The sequence below is a fragment of the Bombus pascuorum genome, chromosome 14 (genome assembly GCF_905332965.1).
Source record: "Bombus pascuorum chromosome 14, iyBomPasc1.1, whole genome shotgun sequence".
NCBI classification, from domain to species: Eukaryota; Metazoa; Arthropoda; class Insecta; order Hymenoptera; family Apidae; genus Bombus; species Bombus pascuorum.
The window spans coordinates 4,623,146-4,648,851 of NC_083501.1; the positions used below are offsets into that span (position 1 = coordinate 4,623,146).

General features: G+C 37.6%; 1 protein-coding gene across 3 annotated transcripts in view; it reads left to right on the plus strand.

Moving 5' to 3' along the window:
- LOC132913876 (uncharacterized) overlaps positions 1 to 25,706 on the plus strand; it is a 94,847-nt gene that overhangs the window by 54,446 nt on the left and 14,695 nt on the right. For all 3 annotated transcript variants that reach the window (XM_060972495.1, XM_060972494.1, XM_060972496.1), the window contains 2 exons: positions 18,164 to 19,116; positions 19,263 to 20,161. In XM_060972495.1, coding sequence (XP_060828478.1) covers positions 18,164 to 19,116; positions 19,263 to 20,161 — 1,852 coding nt within the window. The remainder of the gene's footprint in view (positions 1 to 18,163; positions 19,117 to 19,262; positions 20,162 to 25,706) is intronic.

Consider the following 25,706-nt stretch of genomic DNA (forward strand, 5'->3'; position numbering starts at 1 on the left):
GACCCTGATCACAGTCTGTCCCCGACCGGTAGATGGTCCACGATGGGTTCCACGGCCGTTCCATCTTAGTAAGAAAAGAAAAAAAGGAGAGAGGGAGCGCAGGTCGATAGGATGACCTTACTTAAACGCAGAAAAAGATCGTCGAGGCTGTATCATCCGCTCCTTCCTTTCCGTTGTTACGTAATCGGCCTCTAGGAGGCTCGGTTGAGACGCGACGATAGCTTCGACGGACGGCAATGATCGAGAAACGAGGTGGTGGGACGAGCCACGCGGCCGCTACGCGAACAGCGTGGTGGCACGTAGTCCACGGAGAAGAACACCACGAGTCTGCCTCCGATGCGACTGCTGGCCGGAAGTGGCTACTGTGGATCCGGTCACTCGACGTCGACGATACGTGTATCGTGTTTTCACCGGTATCAGCCAGACAGTCGACGATTTTCTTCGGACGTTGAGCGGTTAGTGGATCGTTTTCTTCGCGAGGAGGACGTTTGGAGTTGTTTGAAGTGAACATTGGAGTTTGACAGACGACGAATTTCAGACAGCTGGAGGATTTTATTTCTCTTAAGATACTGAACAGTTGGTGAACATTTTCCCTTTGTGAAGAGAACGTTTGAAATTGTTTGAGGTGGATGCTGGAATTTGATTGCCGACGAGGAATTTCCGGCAGTTCGAGCATTTCCTTGCGTGAGAATCGTTTTCCGAAAGATATTGAACAGTTAGTGGATTCTTGGAGAACAGTGTTTGAGTTTGTTCGAAGTGGGTTTTTCAACCAAGTCAAACTTTGGATAATTTGAGAATCTTTCCTCTTAAAATACTGGACATTAAGTGGATTCTTCTCGTTGCTGAGAGAGTGTTTGAGTTTGTTTGTACAGCCTGGCATCTGATAGAGGATTTAGAATGGTACAAGTATTCTCTTGGATCGGAATCTCAATTTTTAATATAATTGCAGTTACTGAATTCTTTCCTTAGAATTAATAAGAAGAGTCTTTCACTTTGTTCGACGTGAACGCTAGAATTTGACGAAAGAGGAGTTTAAACAACTCACTGATCTTCTTGAATAAGTATCTGTTTGTTCAAGACGTGGAATAGTTGAAAGATTCCCTAGGAAGAATGTAAACAATTAAAAGATTCCACAGGAAGAATATAAACAATTAGAGGATTCTCTAGAAGTCTGAGAATGTTTGACTTAGTTTAATGTGATCACTCGTGGATGTTCAATTTGGAGGTACACGCTTTTACCTTGCAAGAAAAAGGATGGAAATGTTCGAATACTGAAACGTTGCATGGAAAAGTTGTAAAACAGTTCTTGAACAATTAGAAGATTCCCCGAAGAAGATTGTTTATGTTAATTTGAGGCAGATGCCGGCAGACCTTGAATCTCGAAGAACAAACGAGTATCGTGATTTAGGCAGAAGAATGAAAAATACACTGTGAAAATTGCAGAAGAAGCTGACGAATTTGAAAAACAGAGAAGAACACAGTCGTGGTTATTTTAAGGTATAAATAATGGAAAATTCTTTATAATCTTTTAATTATGTAGCTTTTGGAGATAGTTGGATAGAGGATCAGAAATTCGGGAAACCAAATTAATTTCAACTTAAGTGAAATACAATATAACGCATAATCAAGTCATTGGCAATCTAAACGACGAATTAACTCGTCTTTTGAAGTCGACAGGAAAGAAACGGTCGAAAGAAAGCGAATCTTGCTTGGAAAAGAATTGGGATAAAAATACATAGATATTCAAAGAAAAACAATAGCTGATCTCAATGGAATGTTATGGAAATGTCGAAATAAAATGCGACTAATCTGATAAACCTTGAACTTTGTTCAGTAACGCTGGTCAGTTTTCTGTGATCGATGTCGACTCTCGTTTATCACGAAGTCACGGTGTCACAGCGCGCAGTGATTTAAACAAACAAACATCGTGAACTTTGATGTCCGATCTGAATTCGTCTCTCTCTCTGTTTTTTTTTTTTTTATTTTTTGTTTTTGCCTGATTATAAAGTATGATTTAGAAATAACGAAAGATGAATATTGGCGCGCGATCTTTGGCATTTCTTTCCTCTTCTCCGAACTTATTTGGCCAGGTAAACATCATAATTCCTAGAACACGGGCGAGCTGATATTTGCTTTGAATATTATCGAGTAGACGTCGATAATTACTATAAAGAATTCCATGATTACTATAAATTTCACAGTCCATCGAACCTCAGCGACAAAAAAAGTCCGATTAGGAATTCTGTATCCAGAAAATTTAAATTTTCACCGGGTATATATCTTCCCATCGATTTGAAATTTCAATTCACTCGTCGAGATCTCTTAAGGCCCGAAGCCACAAACGCGTATATTATTCTTTTCATGTTTATTGTTCCTTTTGAAATTCTTGACGAGTCGAATGCACGATCGATGTTGGCAATAGAAACGTCAGCTTATTTCATAAGCGTGACGAATAATATTTGCGATAATCCGAAACGTTGAACGTCAGTTTGAAACGTCAAACGTCATAACAATTTTATCTCGTCGAGTTATCGCGAATTCTGAAAAAAAGAGAAAAAAAGAAAAGAAAGAGTAAGAAGGAACGAAAAAAAGAAAAAAAGAAAAGAAAGAGTAAGAAGGAACGAAAAAAAGAAAAGAAAGAGTAAGAAGGAACGGAAAAAAAGAAACGAGAGATAGAATGGCTTAAAATATTCGACTGGGTCAGACTGGACGTTAATTTTCAATGATTAAATAAACTCCGCATACGTCACTAAATTGATATCGAAATGTGTCGGTTTGTTTAGTTTCCTCAGCTGTGTTTAACATATAACGCGAACGTTTACACACGTGTTGCGGATATTCGCAACGAACCGATGCAAATTTCACGTGTAATCGATGGCCGGTACGAATGCGAGTGAAAAACGAACTTTGCCGCCTAATGGAACGAAAACGAGGTAATGTGGTGGGCAATCGGTACGATACTAACTGACGTGTTTCTACGCGCGAGTAGATCGAAAAATAGGTATTTCCGCGGTATGAAAATTTCGTCGCTGGCAGAGACGTTTTTTTTAATCCTTGTTTCTGAAACTGTTAATTAAGATCGTTATTCGACGTGTACGTGACGTGAGATCGTTATGTCGTCGCGACGAATTTTTACCTTTGGATTATTATCATTGCACATTGACGTGCAAAATTAAAAGATCGTTAAATTTCCCATGAAAAATCGCCGGTTTCTAAGCCGTTACAATTTTGTGAAAAAAGATCACGGTGTATCTTGGATTATTATTACAGTCTGCCGATGGCAGACTTTTCATTTAAATTCCAATAGAACGACGAAAGAAAATCGTACATCAAGTTGGACGAAGTCGTTCTAAGGGGGTGGCTTCGATTTTCGAATTCACGGTGATGAAGAATATTTTTCAATGTCCGCAGAGACGTTCGGATTTGTACAACTTTCGAGAAGTATTTTCACTTTCCGATCGGCTACACGACGTAGAAAAGCATCTTTGTGAAAATTGTACCCGAGGATCGTCGTATGATTTTCTTTATCACGAAATTGTGACAGCTTAAACGTGGATAATACTTCCTTGAAAATTAATGATTTTTTAACTTTGCCACGGTGGATTTACTTATATAGTTCATTTCTTGTTTAATTTTCGCGTTTTTGTTTGTTCGTGAAAAAATGGTTTGTAATTGATGTGATAATTCAAAGTTTTACGGAGTCAGAACGATCTTATATCCTCGTAATTCTTTTTCCACCCATGAAATGCTGCCCAAAATGAAATGCCGATTTACATCTGAATGTTTTGCAATCTCGGTGTCTCGTGATTTTAAAATATGAAATTTCATATTAGGAAGATTCATAGCTTGCATATTACCTTAAAGAGTATTCAACGTTGTAGGAAGATGGTGACGCGAAATTTCCATTGCTGGAAGGTTGAACGGCCTGAAAGGACGGAAAACATCTTTGCATATAAATCGATGGTATACATATAAATAAGACGAGATAAATTAGCGTCACCAGCCGTGGATCCTTCAGACGCGCTCTCCGACTTTAATTAATGTAGAAAACGAAAACGTGATCGCGAGATAATACGATATCTTCTCGAGGAATTCTTCTGGCGAACCCGCCGCGTTGATTAGTCCTCTCGCAAACCTTTCGATTAGACTGTGAAACAGAGTCGTTTGTTGCGACGAATAAATCGTGTTTTTATAGAAAAATTATTATATTTGTTATTATTTTGTATTATAAAATAGATTATAAAGCAAACCGATATTTTAATTCGACGAGATTTAGATGCAACTCGAACGGGCAAAGCAACATTCGACTTTTTACGAGTCTTTGAACAACTTGCAATCGCAATGAATTTCCTTTTCTTCGAACTTTATCGAAACTTTGCAACAATTTATTTGGATTTTAGAAATATTTTGAAATGCAAAGATATCCTCCGTTTCAATCGTATCATCCGTTTTACATGTTTGTGAAATATTTACGACAGACGCAAAAATAAATGAAACGAATCTGTTCTACATTTCAGCATTCGAATATTATTCTAGGAAACGTTGGTTTAAGTATGGCATTTTGTATGAAAGAAGATGTTCTTGCGAGGTGAAATTTCATGCATAATACATGGAAATGGTAAGTAGCGTGTGCATCGATATAAATCTAATCGGTTCACTGACTGAACGTTATTCAATGCGTTGCATACCGGGTACGATGCCGCTAGGGAAGACAAATGGTGTCACACGTACATACTTAATTGATACGCGTCGGTCTGCCTATGCTAGTTATCGCCATTCCGTGATTTATTACGGCACCAATAAATCGGAGCATAATGCATGTGACAGTCGACGGGTTAGTGACCAACTAATCTGGAGTTCCAGAATTATCGTATTCGAAAGTTCAAATGGTTTACTCTATACTTCTGGAGTTCTGCAGTTTCGTAGCTTTATAATTGTGGAGTTCAATATTTTTCAAGTCTCAGGATTTTTTAATCGCAGAAAATTCTCGGATTTCAGAATATTCAATTCTAAAGTTGTAGAACGCTCGAATTTTAGAGTTTAGACGTTTTATAGTTCTAGAGTTCCCGACTTCCCAGATATCGGGACTTGGTTGCTAGAGTTCTCAAAGTCTAGAGCTCTAATATTCCCAAACAACGATGTTTAGAGTTCTGATTTTTAAACTCTTCGCATTCCAAATTTAGAAGATCTCAATGTTCCAAAGTTCCGGCTCTTTACGGCACAGAACTTTGTTATTCGAGTTCTAAAGTGCTGTATTCCAGAATTCGAGAATGTAGGCCACTTTAGAATTGCGAAGCTCGTGTTCTAAAGTTCTGAACTTTCGAGTTCGATAGATCAGAGCACTCTAGAGTGCCAAAGTTCGAGTTCCCGAGTTCCAAGGTAACTTATCGAGTTTGACCGTCGAGGGCACTCTATGGTTATAAAATTCGAGTTCTCGAGTTCTCGAGTTCCAAATATCAGATTTCTGAAATTTACGTATTCGTACGTCGTAAATTTGGAGAATTTTAGAATTCTGTGTAATATCTACCTTCAGAATTCAAAATTTATGATTCTAAAGTTCCAAAGTCTACCAACACTCGTGTTTTCCAACTCGTCGTATTCTCGATCAATAGAATTTAGAGCACACGATTGTCGAAGAAACCAACGAACGACAAATTGACCGCGACGCGATTAATCACCAAAACTAATTAACATCGGCGCCTCTTCGGTAGCAATCAGATCGATAATTCATTAGTGCAAGATAGAGGAGAAATGGCGAATTCGTCGCGGTTCTATTATACTTTTTTCTCACTTCGTGATATTAATCGTTGGAAACCGGATCAATTAACAGTGCTAATTAGCGTTCGCATCTATGCATCTCGCTTTCAAATTCAAATAGAAAACGATATAATACTTGGTTCTTTGTCAGACGAAGAAGATCACTGACGACAAAAATATCTCTTGCACAGAGAGAACGATATTTTGATGGAATTGTTCAACGATGAATGCGAAGAGAATTGAAATGATCATGCTGGTGGAAAATTTCACTCGAATATTATACCGAATTTGATGATCCTTGCCGGAACGCTTCTCGTGAAATTGCGGCATAAGTTCATCTTATTTCTCTGTAGGTATACAGAAACTTTTACAATGCAGAGTATTTATATAAACGAAAGTGGAATTTAATAATTCTAGAGCTCACAAATTACGTCTGATATTGTACGTACGTCGTGCACATCTCTAAAGGTATTTCTCAAATCTGCTTCTATTTTCTTTTTTACCATTATCAGCGATGAAATTGGTTGAATATTCTTCTATAGTTTAACAGAATTAAATTTTTCAATAGAGCTTATCATCCTTTTTGGGATAATTTTGACGCATATTTTAATGTTAAACGTAATAACAGTAAATCAATTGTATCGTAATATATACACAAAGAAAATTTCTTGTGCGTGTGAAACAAAGATTATTCTAATAGCCAATCCGAATAGGTGAGTATCAGAAAATAATGCAAAATTATTTTCACGAAACTCAAACGATAAACAGTGCAATACAGAAATAGAAGCTACTTATAGCGCTGAAATAGAACTCAGAAATTGTACGTCTTCGAGTGCGCACGGAATTTCATCCTTGTAGACAGCGGATATACTCTCGAGTGCGTTTGTATGTCGGCTCTAAATCTGGATCTCAAGTTGAGCGGTCGATAAGTGCGCGATGATTCGTCTTAATGCGTTTGATCGCTTGTATCGTAACATGGATAAGTGTTCGCTGAGATACAGGCCTGAAACAGATGCACAGAGTTTAATTTTGGAAACAGGAATAAGAACTGCTGAAACCGGGAGAGAAAGTACATTCGTCCATACTCCTTCTACCGATATCTATCTCCTTACTTTTCTTCACCCTGCCATGTTCTCTCGCTTATTTTCTAACATTAAAGAATATCTTCCACCGGAACAAAATATAAAAAAGATGTTATTGGTGTACACGATCTCTCGCTTCGATCTTAAACATCCTCGAAACGTTACGAATTCCTTTCATAAAATGAGAGCGAGGTCGGAATATTAAAATTACAGGATCGCAGTAACATCAACGCAAGAATTGTCAAATCCTAATCGAAATTCTATATCATTGCATAGATTCCAGTTGAACTTTACATACATAATTTGGATTTCTCGGACTGAGTTTCAGAAATATTCAGAAGGGACGCGTTCGAATAAATCTCCTTCTTTACATTTACTCGTCTGTCTTATTACCAAGTACTTTTTGTCCGCTAAAATAAGATCGAAGCACAAAGCGTGAAGAATCGTGGCGAGGCTTAAATTTCAGCATAATTCACAGCTGCAAATCATGGCTTAACCTAATCGCATACAGCATCTCGTATAATCCAATAGAACAACGACAGAAACACTCTATAAACCGTGCAGACAACAACTCCCAGTGACCGTCATCCGAGGTCTGACTTCAGCAATAGCAAGTCAAACTCGGTGAAGCTCGCTCGGATAAGATACTGTTAAGGATAAGAAATTCGTTTATTTAGAGAATAATAGCGCTGCCACTACACAGACCATAGTAAAGAGTAATGTTTATTGCCAAGCAGAGAGAGTTACGGAAGTTGGTTGCAACTGAACGCTCGGTGGGATCCCGCCGTTTAGACGGTCTAAATAGCTGGAACAGCTGCACCACTTCCACCGAGTGGCCGTATATCAAGTTCTTAACAATAGGAGGACAGGAATTCTCTCGGTGCCGGGGATGTCGGATAATGGGTTGGCTGGCCGCGAACTTCCACGTGCGCGCTTTTCCAAGGCTGCCATTGGTAACACTGACTGATGGCAATTAGCTCTCTTACTATCGGAATGGGTCTTAATGCTTAGAGGGGTCGTGTGTTAAGTTTGATCAACTTGCTCTTATAATTTCTTCTCGCCTTTCTGTCCTCCATCTTGCTATAGGTTCACCTACTGTTTCACAGTGGATCATGAGGATACATGAAATCTTCGACGAATGAATCACGACGTGTTGTAGCTCCGCGTTCTGAGATTTTGTTAGCACTCTCATGTTTATCGTAGCGGTAAAGTTTGGAGCTAGTGCGAGGATGAACGTCAAAGCTGCAAGATTGTTAATGTGTCTCAACTGTCGATGACTCGTTATACTAATAAGTCTCGATATTCAACGAGATCATCTTTAACTATCGTTATGTATAATGCTTAAGAAAAATATTAGCACAAGGTTGTACCTATTAGAACATTTATATAATAATTGAAGAGGACCAGTGTTAAGTTTCGTATTTTCTGGTAGGACTTTTCTGCAACTATGAAGGTTTGACATCATGAAAATGAAGTGTATAGAACCCGATGGAAAAACGTTGTAAGTAGACATAAGGGTAACACAAGGCGTCGTGTACGTTTGCGGAGTAAATATCTTGCAGCTTCTATGTAGATCTTCAGATTTGTTTGAAATTCGAACAATATAATCATGACAGACGTATCTCATTACAAGTCCAATGAAATTTCAAGATGTTTTCTATAACACGTGCGATCTATAGGCGAAAATTTTCTACCGTAACTGTTCAAATACATTGGTGAGTCATTGTATATCGACTTAACTGCGGCCTAAGATTTCAACATGGTCAAAGGAATATTATTAAATGAAAAACTTCTCGTCCAATTGTCTGTTCCTTTACGGCGATAGAGTTCGTGTCTTAAATGTTTAAACGCGCTTAAGTACACCAAGGCTAACGCCTTTAAGGCTTGACGGTATTATTATTCCCACGGGTATAAGTCAGAACTTTAAACGGTGCTCTATCTATCTAGTTGTCTGTTTAGTAAACCGTTTGGCAAGTGTAAACCCGGCTATCCACGATTTCCTCTGGAATCAATTTTCTTGTCAGCGTTTTCAGACGTTACAAGCGACCGTTGGAATTTATGCGACGCCATAAAACGCGTGTCCCATAGGGGCCGCTCTTGCGTCAGTATCTGTCGCAATATTCTAGTAACTCAACGTTGATGGCGCGGCGTCTCACAGCGCGGTATTGGAACGAGGATTCGCGACGGAAGTTAAAATTCGCGGGTACGTTGGTAGACCACGTTCGTAGGACAGATTCGCACGTTCACGGACCATATTCGCACATTTTCACGTTCCACTGTACGGCATTTGAATGACGATTCGGGACAAAAGGGCACGTTTGCAAGTTTTCAGGCCACGTTCGCAGTTATACCAGACACATATCGGGACATGCTTCTCATATATGCGGAAGCAGCCTGTGTTCCGCTGCCTCGATATTGAAAAGGATTCTTAAGTTATTCATATATCTACATATGCGGTATTTTGAAGCTGAAAATTGATGTCAAGTGGAAACACGATTGTGTGTATATCATAGTTAATAGTTGTTACTATTAGTGCCTAGCTGTAGTTAACAGTAACAGTGGCTAATTCTTGTATATCAGAATGAGTAATTATTATATACACGTAGCATAAGTGTCATCAAAATTTCGAGAATTTCAATCTTATCTCTATTTGATGCTGTTTCACTTTGTTAACACTGAACCTTTACTTTGGCAGTTACTCGTTAATTCATTTAATTTAGTATAATTGCGATAATATGTATAATTTATCGTCTTGTGTTTAAACACGTTACAACACGTCAACTTTACCAACTTTTAAATCTTAACTGTTGTAGTTATTTATCGTTCTCATTGTATTTTAACATTTTATTAATTATTTTAATATTCCAGTATTTTTAATGTTTATTTAACCTTAATAATACAGGAATATTTAACGCTTATGTTAATAATAATCCTCAAGACTATTACATGCCGAAGACCATTAACGTTATCATTTTTGCTGGATCACCGGCCGCCTTCCATTATTTGGAGCGACGCGACATTAATCAATCTACCAAGCATCAAGGTCACTAATGACGTAATATCGCCAAAATGTGTCCAATCGAGGATGGACGTTATTTGACATTCCCTGATGTCAACGTCGTCGAAAGACACGCTTTCCTTTGCCAATATTTCGTAAGCGCTATCGACGTCCCGTATAATAAAGTTACAGCTTCGAGGTTACCGTTTGTCGCGTTATTCGTACCGTTTCTATTAGGTATAATGTTTAACGACGCTACTAAAAATGAATATTTAATTAGAAAATACAATTTTTTAAATCGCAATGTTCCATATTACGAATAATCTAATTCCTAATTTTTATTTGAATCTTCGATCACGGTTGTATCTACAAAATTCTGTCTTTTTTTCTACGCAAAAAGATTATTGAAATCCCAGTCATTATCATTATCGCAGCAGGTCGCCTTTTTCAAAGAAAGAGGATTAAAATCGATTTCCTTTTTCGCTTGGAAAAATTACCTAAGTGCCACTTATAATCGCACAAAACGACTCACTTCTTTTTCGCAAGAAGATTACATTTAAATGCGATTTGTAATCACACAGAATAATTGTTTCTCTAATTTTTTCAAATCCATTTTTCATCTTCCAAAGGAGTCGCAGCTCGTACTCACGTAGAATTAGTTCCCTTCTTCTCCGACGAAGAAAGAAATAATCACGTAAACCGCATAATTTTTCTTCTCCTCGCAAGAACAAGATTATTCGAATACACTTGTAATAACGCGATAGCGAAAACCACGGAGGAGACGTTTTATCGTAAGAAGAACTCTATTTCTACGGACATAATGGATCACGTACAGCCTTATATTGCATGATTCCTCGCATAGTTGGCGCACCAGGTCGTGCAGTTTCCGGCGGAAACACGCGCAATTAGCGCGACCCTCGGCTTTCTCCTCAAATTCGATATTTCATGTCACGATAGTACTTAAACTTGAGTCAGTGCAGGAAAAGAAACATCGGAGAAATGAATCGAGTAAGTGCCTCATGGACGTTACACGTGTTCGTTGGAGAAAAGATCGATCGTGACCGTGCTTATGAATACTGAAATTTCCATACGTTCGTGGGCGTTCTCGAGCCGAAGTGCGAATAAGAAAAGAAAATATCGTCTGAATTCTTGGAGCGTTTTAGGAAAATTGTCCCTTAGGATCGAACAATTTGTATAAATAAAGCGATCCACTTGGACTTGGTAAACATGACTGGTCGATGACAATCGAGCAGAATTTTCTATTTCCCATTATCTTTATGCAGCAGCTCGTGAAAGTGTTTGCGTATTCGCCATAGAGTAGCTTCGTGTGCATTACGTCACGATAGTATTTGAGCAGTCAGAAATTGAGCAGTCAGAAGTTATTGGGTTGGCAACTAAGTGATCGCTGATATTGTCATTAGGTGGTATTGACAAAATCCGTAATCACTCAGTTGCCAATCCAGTAGAATTTTTATGTACGATGTATCGTAGGAAACTTTTGAAATTTCATTAGCACCATAATCGATAGACTGCGGATTTTTATGCAAATTCGTATCTTGGAGGATATAAAAAAGTGGTGTCTCGGTAGAAAATTATTTCACCTAGTTATACTTAGTTTCACCTGGTATTACACTGCACTTTGGATATTCTATGTATTTGTTCATATTGCGTGCAAAGTTCCTATATACATTTCCTTTATGATATAAATCGTTCACCTAACTTCAATTTTTATTAATTGCATTTGTGAAAATAAGAATTTGCGTAACTCTTCACAGTCTATTTTGCTATTTATATTTTATTACCATTTTACTATCTGTAGATGTAAAACGAAACGTAGGTGTTGAAGGATTAAATGATAAATTAAATAGCAAACGAAATAGATGTTCTTCTACGCTAATCGAAGTGTCCAGTTTAGAACGACTCGAACAACTTGCAATTGGTATTCCTTGCGAGTGATCCAGCTTTCTGATCACGGCGTCACCACCCACGAGCACGTCGATTAATTAAACGGTGATATTTCCAGACGGCTGACAAGGCCTTGGCGGACATTCTTTTTAATCGAAATTGCGACATGTTTACGCGTAATCCCACGCATGCAACGATATCGCCTTGTTTGTCTCGTTTGTCTGTACGCGTCCACATGAGGTCAAATTCAAACGTCAAACGTTAAGGCTCGTTTAAACGCGTGCAATCGTTTAGTCGAGTGGCGAGTAATTTGCTAACTTGTTGTGTGTGGGCGCTGAAATTCAGTCGAGTAGATCGATAAAACGATTTAATCGAGTAGATCCATTTGATTAGATTTGCCTGGTTGTATAGGGTACTTCCACCATACTCGCTACTAACCGACTAAACTTGTTACTAAACTCTGCTAATTCCAGTTACTTTCTACGTACTAAACTCCAGTGCCTAACTAAACTTTAATAGTAGTTGGTTTATAATTGTAATTGGCTCGTCGCTCGATCGGATCAATCGATGGTGGTTCGGCGTCTGAACGAGATCGCTTAAAGACGATCGATTTAGAAATTTGCCATGAACGTGAAAATCGAATCGAGTAGTTTGCAATGAAACAATTTAATCGGATAGTTGGATTTCATTAAATTTTACTACCTCACCAGGCTTCTTGTTTTACCTTAACTAAATTCCTAACTAAACTGTGTACTAATTCACTTTCTATGTACATGAACTGTTTAGTTAGCAACAGCAATTGGCTACTCGTCGCTCGACTAAATTATGCGACACGTCTGAACGGATCTGCACTGTTGACGTCGATGTTAATTATTATTCCATCGTTAGAAATTATCTCGGTTACGTGTCGGTGACGCGGCAGAAGCTTCTGGCAGGCGCGAACGAGGTCAGAAAAGCGACGTCACTTTACGACATGCTTCGCCTCGCCATAGTGGAAACTTTTTGAATTATGTGTTGCGTGAAATAAACGCTGACAACTCGCAATTAGAATTTTATTTATAGTCGTACGTACGAAGTTGTAGGTTGATACACGGTAATAGAAATTTATTGCTATGGAAAATGTCACGAAGCCCGACGTTTACAAAGGTTAGCAGAGTGAAAATGATAAGATACGCAAGCTTTCTTCCCTCACAGTCTTCGCCATCCATATTTCCTATGTAATTTCAATCTCTACGCCATTTATTTTTAACGATCCTCTTTAACGATTTTCTATCTTATCCGCCATACTATTCGATACTTATATCACCTTCGTTTCGAATACTACGAGCTTGTTAAGATCATGTTGGCCAGATACTCGGAACCGATCGGATCGTATTTCGCGGCGGATATCGTAAGCACAGGCATCGAACTCACCGTCGAATTTCCTAAGGGGCTTCGTAAATTATCGTTATATATACAGTACTTACACGGAACCAATTCCCCAAAGGGAATTACCCGCCACAAGACGTTTGCGCGCCTGTTTCGAGGTCTTCGCTTGCAGCATGTTTCACTCGCCTCCTTGACAAACGCTGCAAATGGAAGATGATTTACAGCAGAAACGTTCATCGATTGAATCAATCCATGAGCGATGTACAAAGAAACTTGTTAACGCTAATTAGTAGAACTAATGAGTTACTATCCGAACGCGTCCAGTTCATTCGTTGCTTTTTGTACAAACGACTTTGTTGCTTTTGCAAAAAGTTATGTATCTTCTCGTGAATTTTACATGGACGTGTTTTAGATGTGGCTGTTTTTAAATTGATCTTAAGTAGTTGTAGTCGTAGTTACGAATGAAATAAAATGGCTGCATAATTATTCCATATCTACATACGATAAAAATTATAACAAAAGATACGAGCAGAAGGAAGAAACTAACAATTATTAGGTTGTCCGAAAAGTGTCTTTCTTTTACAGACACGTCTCTTGCAACGACGCATCTTTATACAAACATGAAACCTAATCTGTCAAACGTTATAATCTTTATCCTGATAGAACAAAATGGATCATACGCAATTCGATAAAATAATGTATAAATACAAGCAGAACAGTTTCTTCTGAATATTTTTTTATTTTTGGCTTTGAACGATGAAATAGAAACAGTTTTATATATATATATATAGTTTGAAGAGGATTTCCCTAGGAAAAAGTTCCTCCTGTTTCTTATTTCTTCGAGCGAACAGCGATGCACAATGATATTCGTGCACTATTTCTTGTATAATTTCTTATTCTTGAATTTGCAAGATGAAATTGCAATGAACGCGTTAGCGTTCAGTATAATTTTACATACTTTGTTAACTACCTCAACGAGTATTTCGTCAATGTCAACAAAAAATGTTATGCTTGAAAGGTGTACGATACGAAACTTGCAACTATCGTCCATTGGATGTATAAAAAATTCCCTTGAGAAACTAGTTGGCGACTAAGTGATTGCGGATTTTGTCATTAGGTGGTAATGACAAAAATATGTATAGGGTTGTCCGAAAAGTGTCTTTCTTTTACAGACACGTCTCTTGCAACGACGCATCTTTATACAAACGTGAAGCCTAATCTGTCGAACGTTGTGATCTTTATTTTAATAAAACAAAATGGATCATACGTCTTTCGATAAAATAATGTAAAAGGGAAAATGTTGTGCATCTATTATTTCCTTCTAAAACGAAAGAAACTTTTCGGACGACCTGATACAATGAAAAAATACAAAAAACTCCGGCAGCGTCACGAAACTTTTCATCGGTACTATACGTCATTGCGAAAAATTTGCCGAGAGAAAGACACGTCGGTCGCAAGAACAAAGGAGCGTAAACGTCTGGTCGAGCTTGTACTTACGTACGACGAGCACGTAACGGACACGGAATGTGCATCACGACTTCTTTGCACCTGTCTGATTTATGAATACCATTCGCATGTACGCGGATCTAACGAAGAAAAAGCCTCGTTACAGCAATTAAAAGCGAATGAAAAAAGAAATGTGAAACAGTAAAGAGGAAGATCGTCGTGTATTCTCGTGTCGATCGTCGATAATTTATCGGCAAATTAACGTCTCGATTTCTCCCTCGTATTAACCGCGTTTCCTGCTTAGGCAACGTGATGATTTTTTAATCGCGACAGTGTATTATTTACCTTAGCAAGCTATATGTCGCAACTGTGCAAAAACTGTGAAACGACTGGCGCATTTCATGTTACAACGGAATGCAGTTACGCGAGACATACGTGCGTCGCGTAGCCGATCGAATCTTTTTCGTTTCTGATCTCGTTCGCTGTGTTTCAGTTTGGCCGAATAAATCTTTGTAAAAGTAAAGAACGAAATTTTAGTTGTTGACTCAATCTTTCGTTATCCAATTTCAATTTTTCATTCGTTTATTTGTTATTCGATTTCGCTTGTTTCGTCGGTTATTCCATTTCAATTTTCAAGTTTATTGTTGAATCGAAAGCTTCGCAAAAATCATCGCAGGATTTCTTAAGCTTCTCGTGAAATACATATTTCTACTGTACTAAACGTTATTATTATACACAACAGTGTATTACTTGTATTTTAACATGCTATACATTTCACAATGTAGTTGTGTATTGACAGGGTCAAATGAGAAGAAAAAGCGCTTTACATAAGCCGATAACAATGTGTTAATATTATACCGTAATATTATACAGAAGAAAATCAATTTAATATAATAAGCGTCTTTCAAAATCTATTCAACCTACAACATATAAAATACTACTAAATATTAATATTCCTAACATCTTCCTTCCATTCACTTCATACATCCATCATCCACGCTCGCACATCAACAAAATAAATCCGATTTCATGGTATCTACTACGCTACAAAAGCCAAGCTACAAATCCAAGACCTACAAAACCAAGTGCTGCATTCCAAATTACGTACATTTGGCAGCAGCCTGAAATTTGAATTATCCAAATCGTGGAAATACAGCTACTCAAAGTATTGGACGCGATTGAGATGTCAATTGGCTGTGGAGAAGTGGCCGTAACTAATTGTCAGCGAGTTCAAAGCTGTTCTAATTCAACTAGATACGCGGCGTGATGAACGAGCAAGCTGATATATAACCGTGCGATCCTCCGCGAATGCAGATCTCGTTGTCAGTCGTATTCATTGGCCTAGTTCGAACCGAACAATTGATTCGCCTTGCGGACGTTATTTCCAAGTCAGATCGAGCTTTTGTACGTGTAGGGTGGAAAAAACGGGATTTTTCTGGTTCATCGTCTCTTAAAGCAGTCGCTCAACGCTTTTGCTGTTTAAAATTGAAAGTAAAGTCGGTCCGCTGTTTAGTTTCTTGGTACGAGATAGACGAAGCTTGTTGGTTGATGTATTTAAAAATGTACGAAATAATCGTTCAAGCGAGCAATTGTGAAAGGAAAAAGTATTGTAACGCGAATGTCCAAAAATTTGTTGGATGCTGGTAGAATTAAAATGTAAAATTCGGGATGTCTAAAAATCCAAAGTAAATTGAAAAACAGGTGGCATAGCTATTGGAGCGTAGCGAGTCTTTGAAGAACTACATTAATTCGTCTCAGACAAAGGGAATGTCTTTTGCTCTCGAAGCTCGTCGTACGTCGAGCTTCAAACAATTCCGTCGCCAATAGCATAGAGAGTCATTTAAATTTCATATTTTCGTCATTTTAACCGGCACGATCTCAATTGCAAATCGCCGACCCTTTAAGGAACATACGCCGGGGCGACACAAATCTCCTCGTTGCGGATTTAATGAGCTTCACACTCCCTGGAGACTGAAACTTCTTTGGATTGTTAGAGAAACCAATGGTACGATCGTTGCTTTTCGGACATACGGTACAATTCTATCAGAAACTTGATATTTTTGTTATATTTTCACGGTTTTGATAGAAGAGCGTTGCTTTTTTTTCGAATTTTGTTTTCTTTCTACGTTCGGTCGCTTGGAAACGCTGTGTTGTGAAATGGTTTTCAGAGAGAAGCTGTACAGAGAACTTGCGGAACTTTTGCTTCCATATATTCTCTCTATATATTTTTCTATTTGATATAAAATAATCAAATTTGAAAGTTTCCATCGAATAATCATTCTTTCACTCGCCTCTTTGTGGTTCTTCATAAAATAACTAACTCATTAAAAAAAAAAAAAGAAAAAGAAGAAAGAAAGAATAGAAAAGGTAGAAGAGAAAAATGATAAAAATGTTATTTATTTGAGATAGGAAAGCAATTCAGTGATTTTATAACAGAGTAAATAATATAAATAAAAGTTTCCATCGAATAATTATCCTTTCACTCGCCTCTTTGTGATTCTTTATAAAATAACTAACTCATTAAAAAGAAAGAAGAAGAAAAAAGAAAAAATAGAAAAGCTAGAAGAGAAAAATGATAAGAATGTTATTTATTTGAGTTAGGAAAGCAATTCGGTGATTTTATAACAGAGTAGATAATATAATATATAGCACAAATAATATAATGTAAATAGATAATGAAGAAAAATCACTGTTATGGTTTCTCGCATCTAAAAACAGTAAAAGAGAAAGGAAAAAGGAAATGGTCGGTAAAAATATGCTGCGAGAGCATTTCCATCAGTAGGATGGCGTTGAGAAACGAGGCGAGGCCGGGCTCGAAGCGGCGATTAAATGTCAAACGCAGATCGGATTGTTGTTTCGGTGGACTTTGGAGCGAATGCTCGAAAAAGTTGGCCAGGCTGGTTTTCGAGGAAAATTCAATTCAACCTAGTACCTATCGTTGACAGTCTCGTCACAGGTTCAAAACGCGATCTGCTTCTCTCGATCGTGTAAAACGAGAGGTCTCGAACCGATTGAAATCGTCGAACCCACGCGTGTCGTTTATATGTATTTGCCACTGATCGTTCAACGTTATTTGCTCGAATATATACACCTCGATTCATAAGTATTAGAAATATACACAGGTTCGCGAAAGCATTGAAAGAATAGTCGTACGCAGCTTTCGCGAATATATTATATGCGTTAGACGAAATATTTTACAATTTCATTAATACTCTAATGACAGTCATAATCATATTTGTAAAAAAAATTTTTTTTTTTATTTTTTTTTGGTTTTTACAATTTGTCCTGAAGGACATTTGGTAAAGTGTTATATCTCATTGGTAGATAAAAAAAAATAAAATAAGATAAATATAGCATGTGTTGCAAGATTATTTAAACGATCAGTTATTCATTATGTTAATGAGACTTAGTATTCAATGATGCCATCTTTAACCGAAAGGTACAAAAGATTAAAATTCTGATGTAATTAATTATTTCAACGAAAAGAAGGAAACTACCAAGAGAATACAAGAATGGAACATAATTCGATCCATTGAAATCCATCTCATTCTTCAAAAAAATATAGTCGCCAACAAAAACGAGCTTCAAAGAGATTTTCATTTTTCAGACACAGCGCGATCGACGAAGAATCCCCAAGCTCGATCACCAAGTCGTTGACAGTGGCCACGCCGTCTCCAAGGGACGCCTCACTCGACGTTCCTCTGGGTATATCTACAAATATCAAACAAATTTTCCCATTACACTCCAGCGCTTCGACCGACCAATATTCTTCGATCCGAAGATTCGAAACAAAAGCCGACGACCCTATTAGGCCCCAATGCCCACAGATAAAACGAGACTCTCAATCTCTAAACATTGTCAAGAAATCCTCTTGTTCCCCAGAACAGACCGCTCTACCAATCGACAACTTAGGTCTACTAAAAAAATCGCCACATCCAGACAAATTAAATGACCTGGACAAACAACTACCAGAAAGATCCGCAGATTTAGAAAACAAAGTGACCATCAAGTTACCTTCGGAAGAAGCCACATTGAGGTCTATAGATCGCGAAGATTCCTCCAGAATTCCATCAAGCCCCGAAGATATTTCTGAGCAGGAAATCGTTGAGGTTAGAAAGGACAGTGCTCTGTTCCTGGAGGAACCTGAAGGTCTGCCCACTCTTCGAGAGATCCTTAGGTCTAGGAGTCCAAAGATCGTCAGACCTAGAAGAGAGAGTAGCGGATACGGAAGCAATTTGGGAACTTTTGACGAAGATAGAAGAAACTCGTCGTCCGCGGATGTTTTGCAAGATTTGTCGTCGTTTTTGAAAGAGAGACGAAGATCTTCTACCGGTCCTAAACGGCTGAACTCGAGGGTGCTTTTTGGCAGAACCGAGGAGAGTTTGACTAAAGACGGTGAAGTTGGAAGGATGCCTACGACCGAAGTTCACAGGAAGCTATCTGGGGCTGGACTCGAGATGCCGAATATCGAGGAGGTTAGGGAAGTTCTTAGGGACGAGGTCCCTTCCAGACAGGAGAGCTTGGATAATCTTTGTAGTCTTGTGAAGAGGGTTAGCTCGGGTAAGTAGCGGTGCATAACGATTGGTTGGCTTATAGAATTTTCGTACTTTTATATTTTTATAGTTTTTCGCGATAACTTATTAAGTCGTAATATTTTATATCGTACAAAAATAAGTTAAATCTGAAGCTTCTTTTCTGTTCATCAGAAGACTTCTCCATGCGCTGTCGCCTTCTCGGAGATTCTGCGGATCAACGTATCTGCCCAAAAGACACGTCAGGCATATCAACCATCAAACACCAAGACTCGTCAGCCCTCTTCGATTCTTCTCTCAGCGACTCGATCAACCGTCTCTCGATGTCTCCAACCTCGAAGAGTCCGACTCAACCAGTCGCACGTTCCACAACGCCAGCGTTTCTCAGTTCCAGTCCACGAGACATCAACAGGCCTGTCAATAAATCCGACGAGTCTTTTGATCGATCAAAAGACACGAACGCTGAAAGACACAAAACTGTCGCGTCCAAAGTCAACGTAGAATCTCAAAATAAGCTCGCCGCTCTTCAAACCAGAGAGGAGATGGTACAACAATCTGTGGAAAACGACGTCCAATTCGATGTTCTTCCACGATCGATCAAGATGTATCAATTGTTATCCACCCAATCTGAAGATAGATCCGATGGCGAGTTGCATTTGGACAGAAGGATATCGTTTCAAAGTTCAAAGCAGGAAGACGTGGCTACAACAATGATGTCATCAGCGGTATCAATGAACGCGTCTCTGAACAAGTCTTCGAGCGTCTTCACGTTGAAAAGCAGCGTTTCTGGAGATAATCAGACATTGACGTCCGGTGAAGCTGTTGACAGCTGCAACGCGAGAAAGGCAGTTTCTCCTGGAGAAATTGGGACGAGTCAAAGGTTCCTTGGGGATAGTGGAAACGTGTCTGCGAGACCTATTTATCCGTACTGTCCTTACTCGCCCTATGGGAGTCCTCAAGGAAGTCCCAGGAATAAGAGGAGACCTTTGAGAGAGAGTAGGAGAGTTTCTATCGATAACAGGCAGGGAGCTCTTCAGCTGAATCAGTATAAATTATTGGATAATATCGGCCAGGTAAGTTTCTATCCATTATGCGACTGTTTCTATGATTTGTAAGATTTTCAAAGTTCACTGCACCTCAAAGCTTTATGATATAGTTTGTTTTTATTAATCCCAAAGTCAACTCTGAATTAATTCATGTAACCAATTAACAAACACAGATATAGGTTTGTCTTCACGTCACCAAATAAATTACAAACATAACATAGAAGTATCCTCGAGATTGGTAATTAATTAAAGTATTTTCCAAAAGTCTACCAATTTAATTCTTTCATTTTCCAAGTTCACCGCTTTAAAAAACACCAATGTGTTTCGCTTTTATTAACTTTGAGGGTAAATGGGAATTCATGTATGTAATACCAATTCATATTTGTGAGAATATAATTAAGAAAGTAGAACGTCATGGAAAATTTGTTTTATCTATAGAAACACTACTCTTTGACTACTTTTTCATACATTTTTTTATATAATGTGCATTTTGTGCAATTTTGCAGTTTGAAATTTTTAATTTAACCTCACTTACACATATCTCGTTAGTAGAACAACCAGACGAATACCTTCCTTAATATTCACCAAAGGAAATTCTACTTTTTGCCCTTATCGCGAGCTACCCACGTAAAGTACCTGTAATAGAACGAAACTGAATATGTAAATGAGAGGCAACCATAAATGAAATATTCTCCAACGGGATCGGTCGTAATTTTTATTCTTCCCTGGTAAAACGTGTTCCGTATCCCACGGGAGTTTAGTCCGGTGAAATTCATTAATCGCGAGAAATTTTGAGGCCAGTTTCGATGCACGGCGATTCGCTTTAATCGCGTTTAATTGAACAGTATCGGGAACTGTGCCGCGGGCGCGTGGAAAATCACGCGTTAGCGTATTATTTGCCATTGAAACCGATTAAATATTCTGATCGATCACACGAGATTACTTTGCAGCGTGATTTATTATTTTCAATAACGTCGCGCTGTGTCGTTACGATTATTATTCGATATTATTGCACATTAATCAAAAATTAATTATGACATTTGTTACATTTATTTCACGCGAAATCATTGAAAAGGCTGAATGTCGAACGTGAAAAATGTAATTATCAAATGATTTTTAATCGATGATAGATGTAGACGAAACATGGTAAAGACAGAGAGGATTGTGGTTTGATCTGTTTTCTTCTTCTTTTACTTTCTTTTTCTTTTTACTATTCTTCACTTCGAGATGGTGTCGCGACATCGCATAAATTGCTCCAATTCCCTAAATTACCATTCGTTCTACTTTCCATTACACTTGCTTGGTGATAAAATTCTTTCTTTGCATAAGAAACAGCCGATGAATATATCGCCACAGAGCTTAGATTTTCTTGGTTGAACTTACTATTACGTCAATAGAAATTGCTTCAGTTATTTGATTGTTTTAGCTCTAGTAAGAATGTTGCGTTACACGCAGATTTTTCGATCATTTTCGACCTACTTATATCTTTCTAGCGTTAAAAAGTATTTTCATTTCTGACAAAATGATAAAAAATGTTGATTCTCGTATTCTCGTTTCAATGTTATCTCGTTAAGATTCGAAGGTCGTAGCAGAATGGAATAAGTGGAGAAATATAAAATCATCCTATATTACACCTACATTTAAAAAGCTTCTTGGCATCCAGTTTGAATTTTCATTTTTGCCAAATTGCTCGTTCTATCGCTCGCCAGGCAGAATAAAAATATCTCACTTTCAAAATAAAATAAAAACAACACAATTCAGCACAGGGAAAGGGTTGAGCAAGTGGAAGAATAAAAAATCTGCGACGTATCATCTCCGTAGATTCTACACTTTCATTGCTAACAGTTTCTTGGCGCCCCTTTTCAATGAGAATTTTCGCTGCACGTATTGTGCGTTCTTTCATTTTTCAAATAAAATGAAAATAACAATTCAGCACAGGAAAAGGATTGAGTAAATGAAAGAATAAAAAATCTGCGACGTATCATCTCCGTAGATTCTACACTTTCATTGCCAACAGTTTCTTAGCGCCCCTTTTCAATGAGAATTTTCGCCTTTTCCAAAGTGCACGTATTGTGCGTTCTTTCATTTTTCAAATAAAATGAAAATAACAATTCAGCACAGAAAAAGGATTGAGCAAGTGGAAGAATAAAAATTCTGCGACGTATCATCTCCGTAGATTCTACACTTTCATTGCTAACAGTTTCTTAGCGCCCAGTTTTAATGAGAATTTTCACCATTTTCAAATTGCACGTTTCGCTCCTACTCCCCAATTTTCTGCCCCTCCAAACATTGCTCTCTCCATATACATATTTATGCTGGATCCTAAGTAGTCAGTGTCGATGGACAAGTAGCCGTCGTTTGCCTCACGACGAAAAACTGATTTTCATGGATCGAACGTAGAATTTCATTCGTTTGCGATCCTCCGTACGACACGAACGTCGCGAAAATTAGACGGAAGTGGACAGAACGGGGCGTGGTTTGGTTAAAAGTTGGAAAATTTGGTTCGTCGGTGTAGCGAGGTGAATCCCAGGAATCCGTAGGATCGAGGTAAGAAAGTAAAAAGGAGGAGGCAAGGAGAGTTTGCTCTGTGGGGAGAAACGTCGTTTCACGCTCTTAAGCTGAACGTCGGTTTCGATTCGATCTCCGCCTCGGTCACTTTACTGCTCTTTTTCAGCTACAAAGTGCAGATCGAGATCAAATTTCTGCCAACTCGGCCAACTGCAACCTGGCAAATTGGAAATTTTATATTTCAAGTGTACATTGTACGATAGAGTTTGTCGAGTTTGATGGAGCGATATTTATGCGACGTTGGTCTATTTTGTGACGATATTGGGAATGTTGATACGAACAATGGTAAAAATTATTAATTCAGAGGAATTTGTAACGACAACGAGAAATAATAAAGCTGCTAATGACGAACGAAGTAACGTCAATTATATCACTAACAAGAGCGACGAGAATGATAAAAGTACAATGATGAAAGAAAATTGCAGCTTTAAGTTAAACATTGTTCGAAAAGATCGATTGATCGTCTTGTTTTTTAAGAGAATAATAATAACAATTTTGGCATGTCGAATGATGAAGCATATTGATAAAAAATAATCAGTTAAAGCAATGAAAAATACATTTATAAAATATGTATGATTTTCCTGTTGCTTTTACAGATTTTCACGAATTATTGGATTGTCTGAAATATTCATAACATGTCCGACAATTAATATAAAATACTACTGCGTATTTAGCGAGACTAAAAGAAGTGAAATTTTTTTATTCCACAAGCAGCAAAGCATCGCCGAGAAGAATAAAATATGTGAAACTTTTTAATTAATTTATCTGAATATTTTCATGAAATTTTTTTTATTCCTACGAACGTTTCGTGGAACACGATATACAATTTGCGAGTTCTCGGAAACCAGTAGTATATATCAATGATATCACTTTCAAGAGATGCGGATAAATAACCGAGTTCACAGAAAATCTGCACAGAACGCTTTCAAAGATTATTCTCCATATTATTTGTACCGTTTTGTTTCTATTTAATTATATTTATTAAATTTGCCAACATGTATATTTTATTCGACAATAAATTGTTTAGGTTAATGAAAAAGATTTTTTAAGCGAAAGTCACTAATGAAATTTAGAAGCTTGCGATCGATTATTTATTTCGTATATGTGAGAAAATATCTGAAAATCGATAATCACGGATGCGATTGATATCGGAAATTGAAACCTTCGAGCATCAACTCCTGTCCAGCAGACGCGAAATTTTCCTAAGCAATGGAAAGGATTCTCCATTAGGATCGAAGATTGCTAACGAAATCTAATATTTGTTAATCTATGGCTTCACGAGGAGTTATAGAATTTCCAAGAATCGATAATCATTCGTTCAATTAATCAACGTTGAAAATCGAAACTCTGTGTTTCAACACGCACCGCCAATTCGTCTTTATCCGACAAAGAAATTTTCGAGACGATGAGAAGAATTGTCAGAGGAAGATCGTCAGTTAAATCTAATTTTTACTTAACAGTGGCTCCATTTCCAAGAACTGTTCCCTCTGAACGTAATTAAAATTTGAAACTGGATGCTCCATGTAAATATAAAGCTGCGATTCTTTATTATCGAAAATTTCCAAAAGGGGTAAAAAGGATTCTGAAAGGAAGAAATTACAATATAATATTTAGTTAACAATGACTCTGAAATTTCCAAGAACTGGTCGTTCTAAGTGTTGAAAATTGGAAACTGTAAATTTAAAAATCTTCAATTCCTTATCATCTCCCTTCAAAAAAAAAAAAAAAGAATTTCCAAAGCAATCAAAAGCATTCGAGCTTCTCCGATGCATTGAAGATGTCGAGCTACGATTATCACTAAAATCCAATTTTTGGTTACCCTGTGACTTTACGAAGGACTGCACGTGTGGCAGAATTTCCAGAAATCGTTAATTGCGAGTGTAATTAATATCGAAGATTGAAAGCCACTGTTTCGAACGTACCATGGTTTCCTGCGCCATAAAAGTCAAACCGGAGAGGCAACAACTAACTGGAAAAGGTAGCGGCGAATAAAAATCTTGCCAGACAACAGCCACGAAACCATGGAAGTTAAACAACAACGTTACTTGTAATTTGATGCAGGTCCATGCAAAACAATTGTGTTTTGTCGTTCTTTTTTTTTCTGTCCAATGTTCGTTTTTCGTCGACATCTACTTTTGAGGCTGCAACCGCTATTTTTCTAATCCCGCGGAAACATCATGCGCGACAACCGTGAAATAAACGAAATGAAAAAATATTGTACAAAGTTTACGGAACGTGTAGGTACATCGCGTGTTTTCCATTAGAAGCAGCACTTCTGCCGGAAGATGTATCTTGTTTCTTCTTTCTTTTTTTTTTCTTTCTTTTTAAGTTTGTTTCTTTTGATATTCCCATGGGAGAAGAAATAACGAGGGGTAAAAGAAAGATGGTGTGAAAAGAAAGTTTCTGTGGACGTCGACAAGACGAGGATTTAACTTTAATGAACTCGTATTGTCTTGCAAACTACGTTTTCCTTTTTTTCTTTTTTTATTTCGTGAATGCGACATTCAAATAGGGGAGATTTTTTTTTTAATTAGGAATTTTGTATAATTAACTGTCAACCTGTTAAAGAAACGTAATTTCTTTAGATTTCTCGCGAAAAAGTATGAACTGCTGTGTGAAATGAAAGCGAAATGACATCCGTTTAAATTAAAGTCCCTCCTTTTCCAGGAATTTTGAAAGAGTAAATTACAAAATTTTCAGGAGCTATCTTGTAATTCGGTAATTTTTATACCGTCTTTGGATTTCGTTTAAAAACAAAACGAATCTACGAAGTATACAACTAAAATGAAAACTTTGCAGTAATAGAATAGAATTGTTAAATCAGAGAAAATTCGTTTAAATTCTAATCCTTTCGTCCCAAGAAATTAAAAAATAATTAGTTAAAGTATTCGCAATAATCATCTTTCAATTTACTAACTGTAAATATTTTCTTTAAACTCCCGGAGACGCGAAAACATTCAAATTCCTATAAATTTGAATCCTGTCATTTCCACAAGTTTTTAAT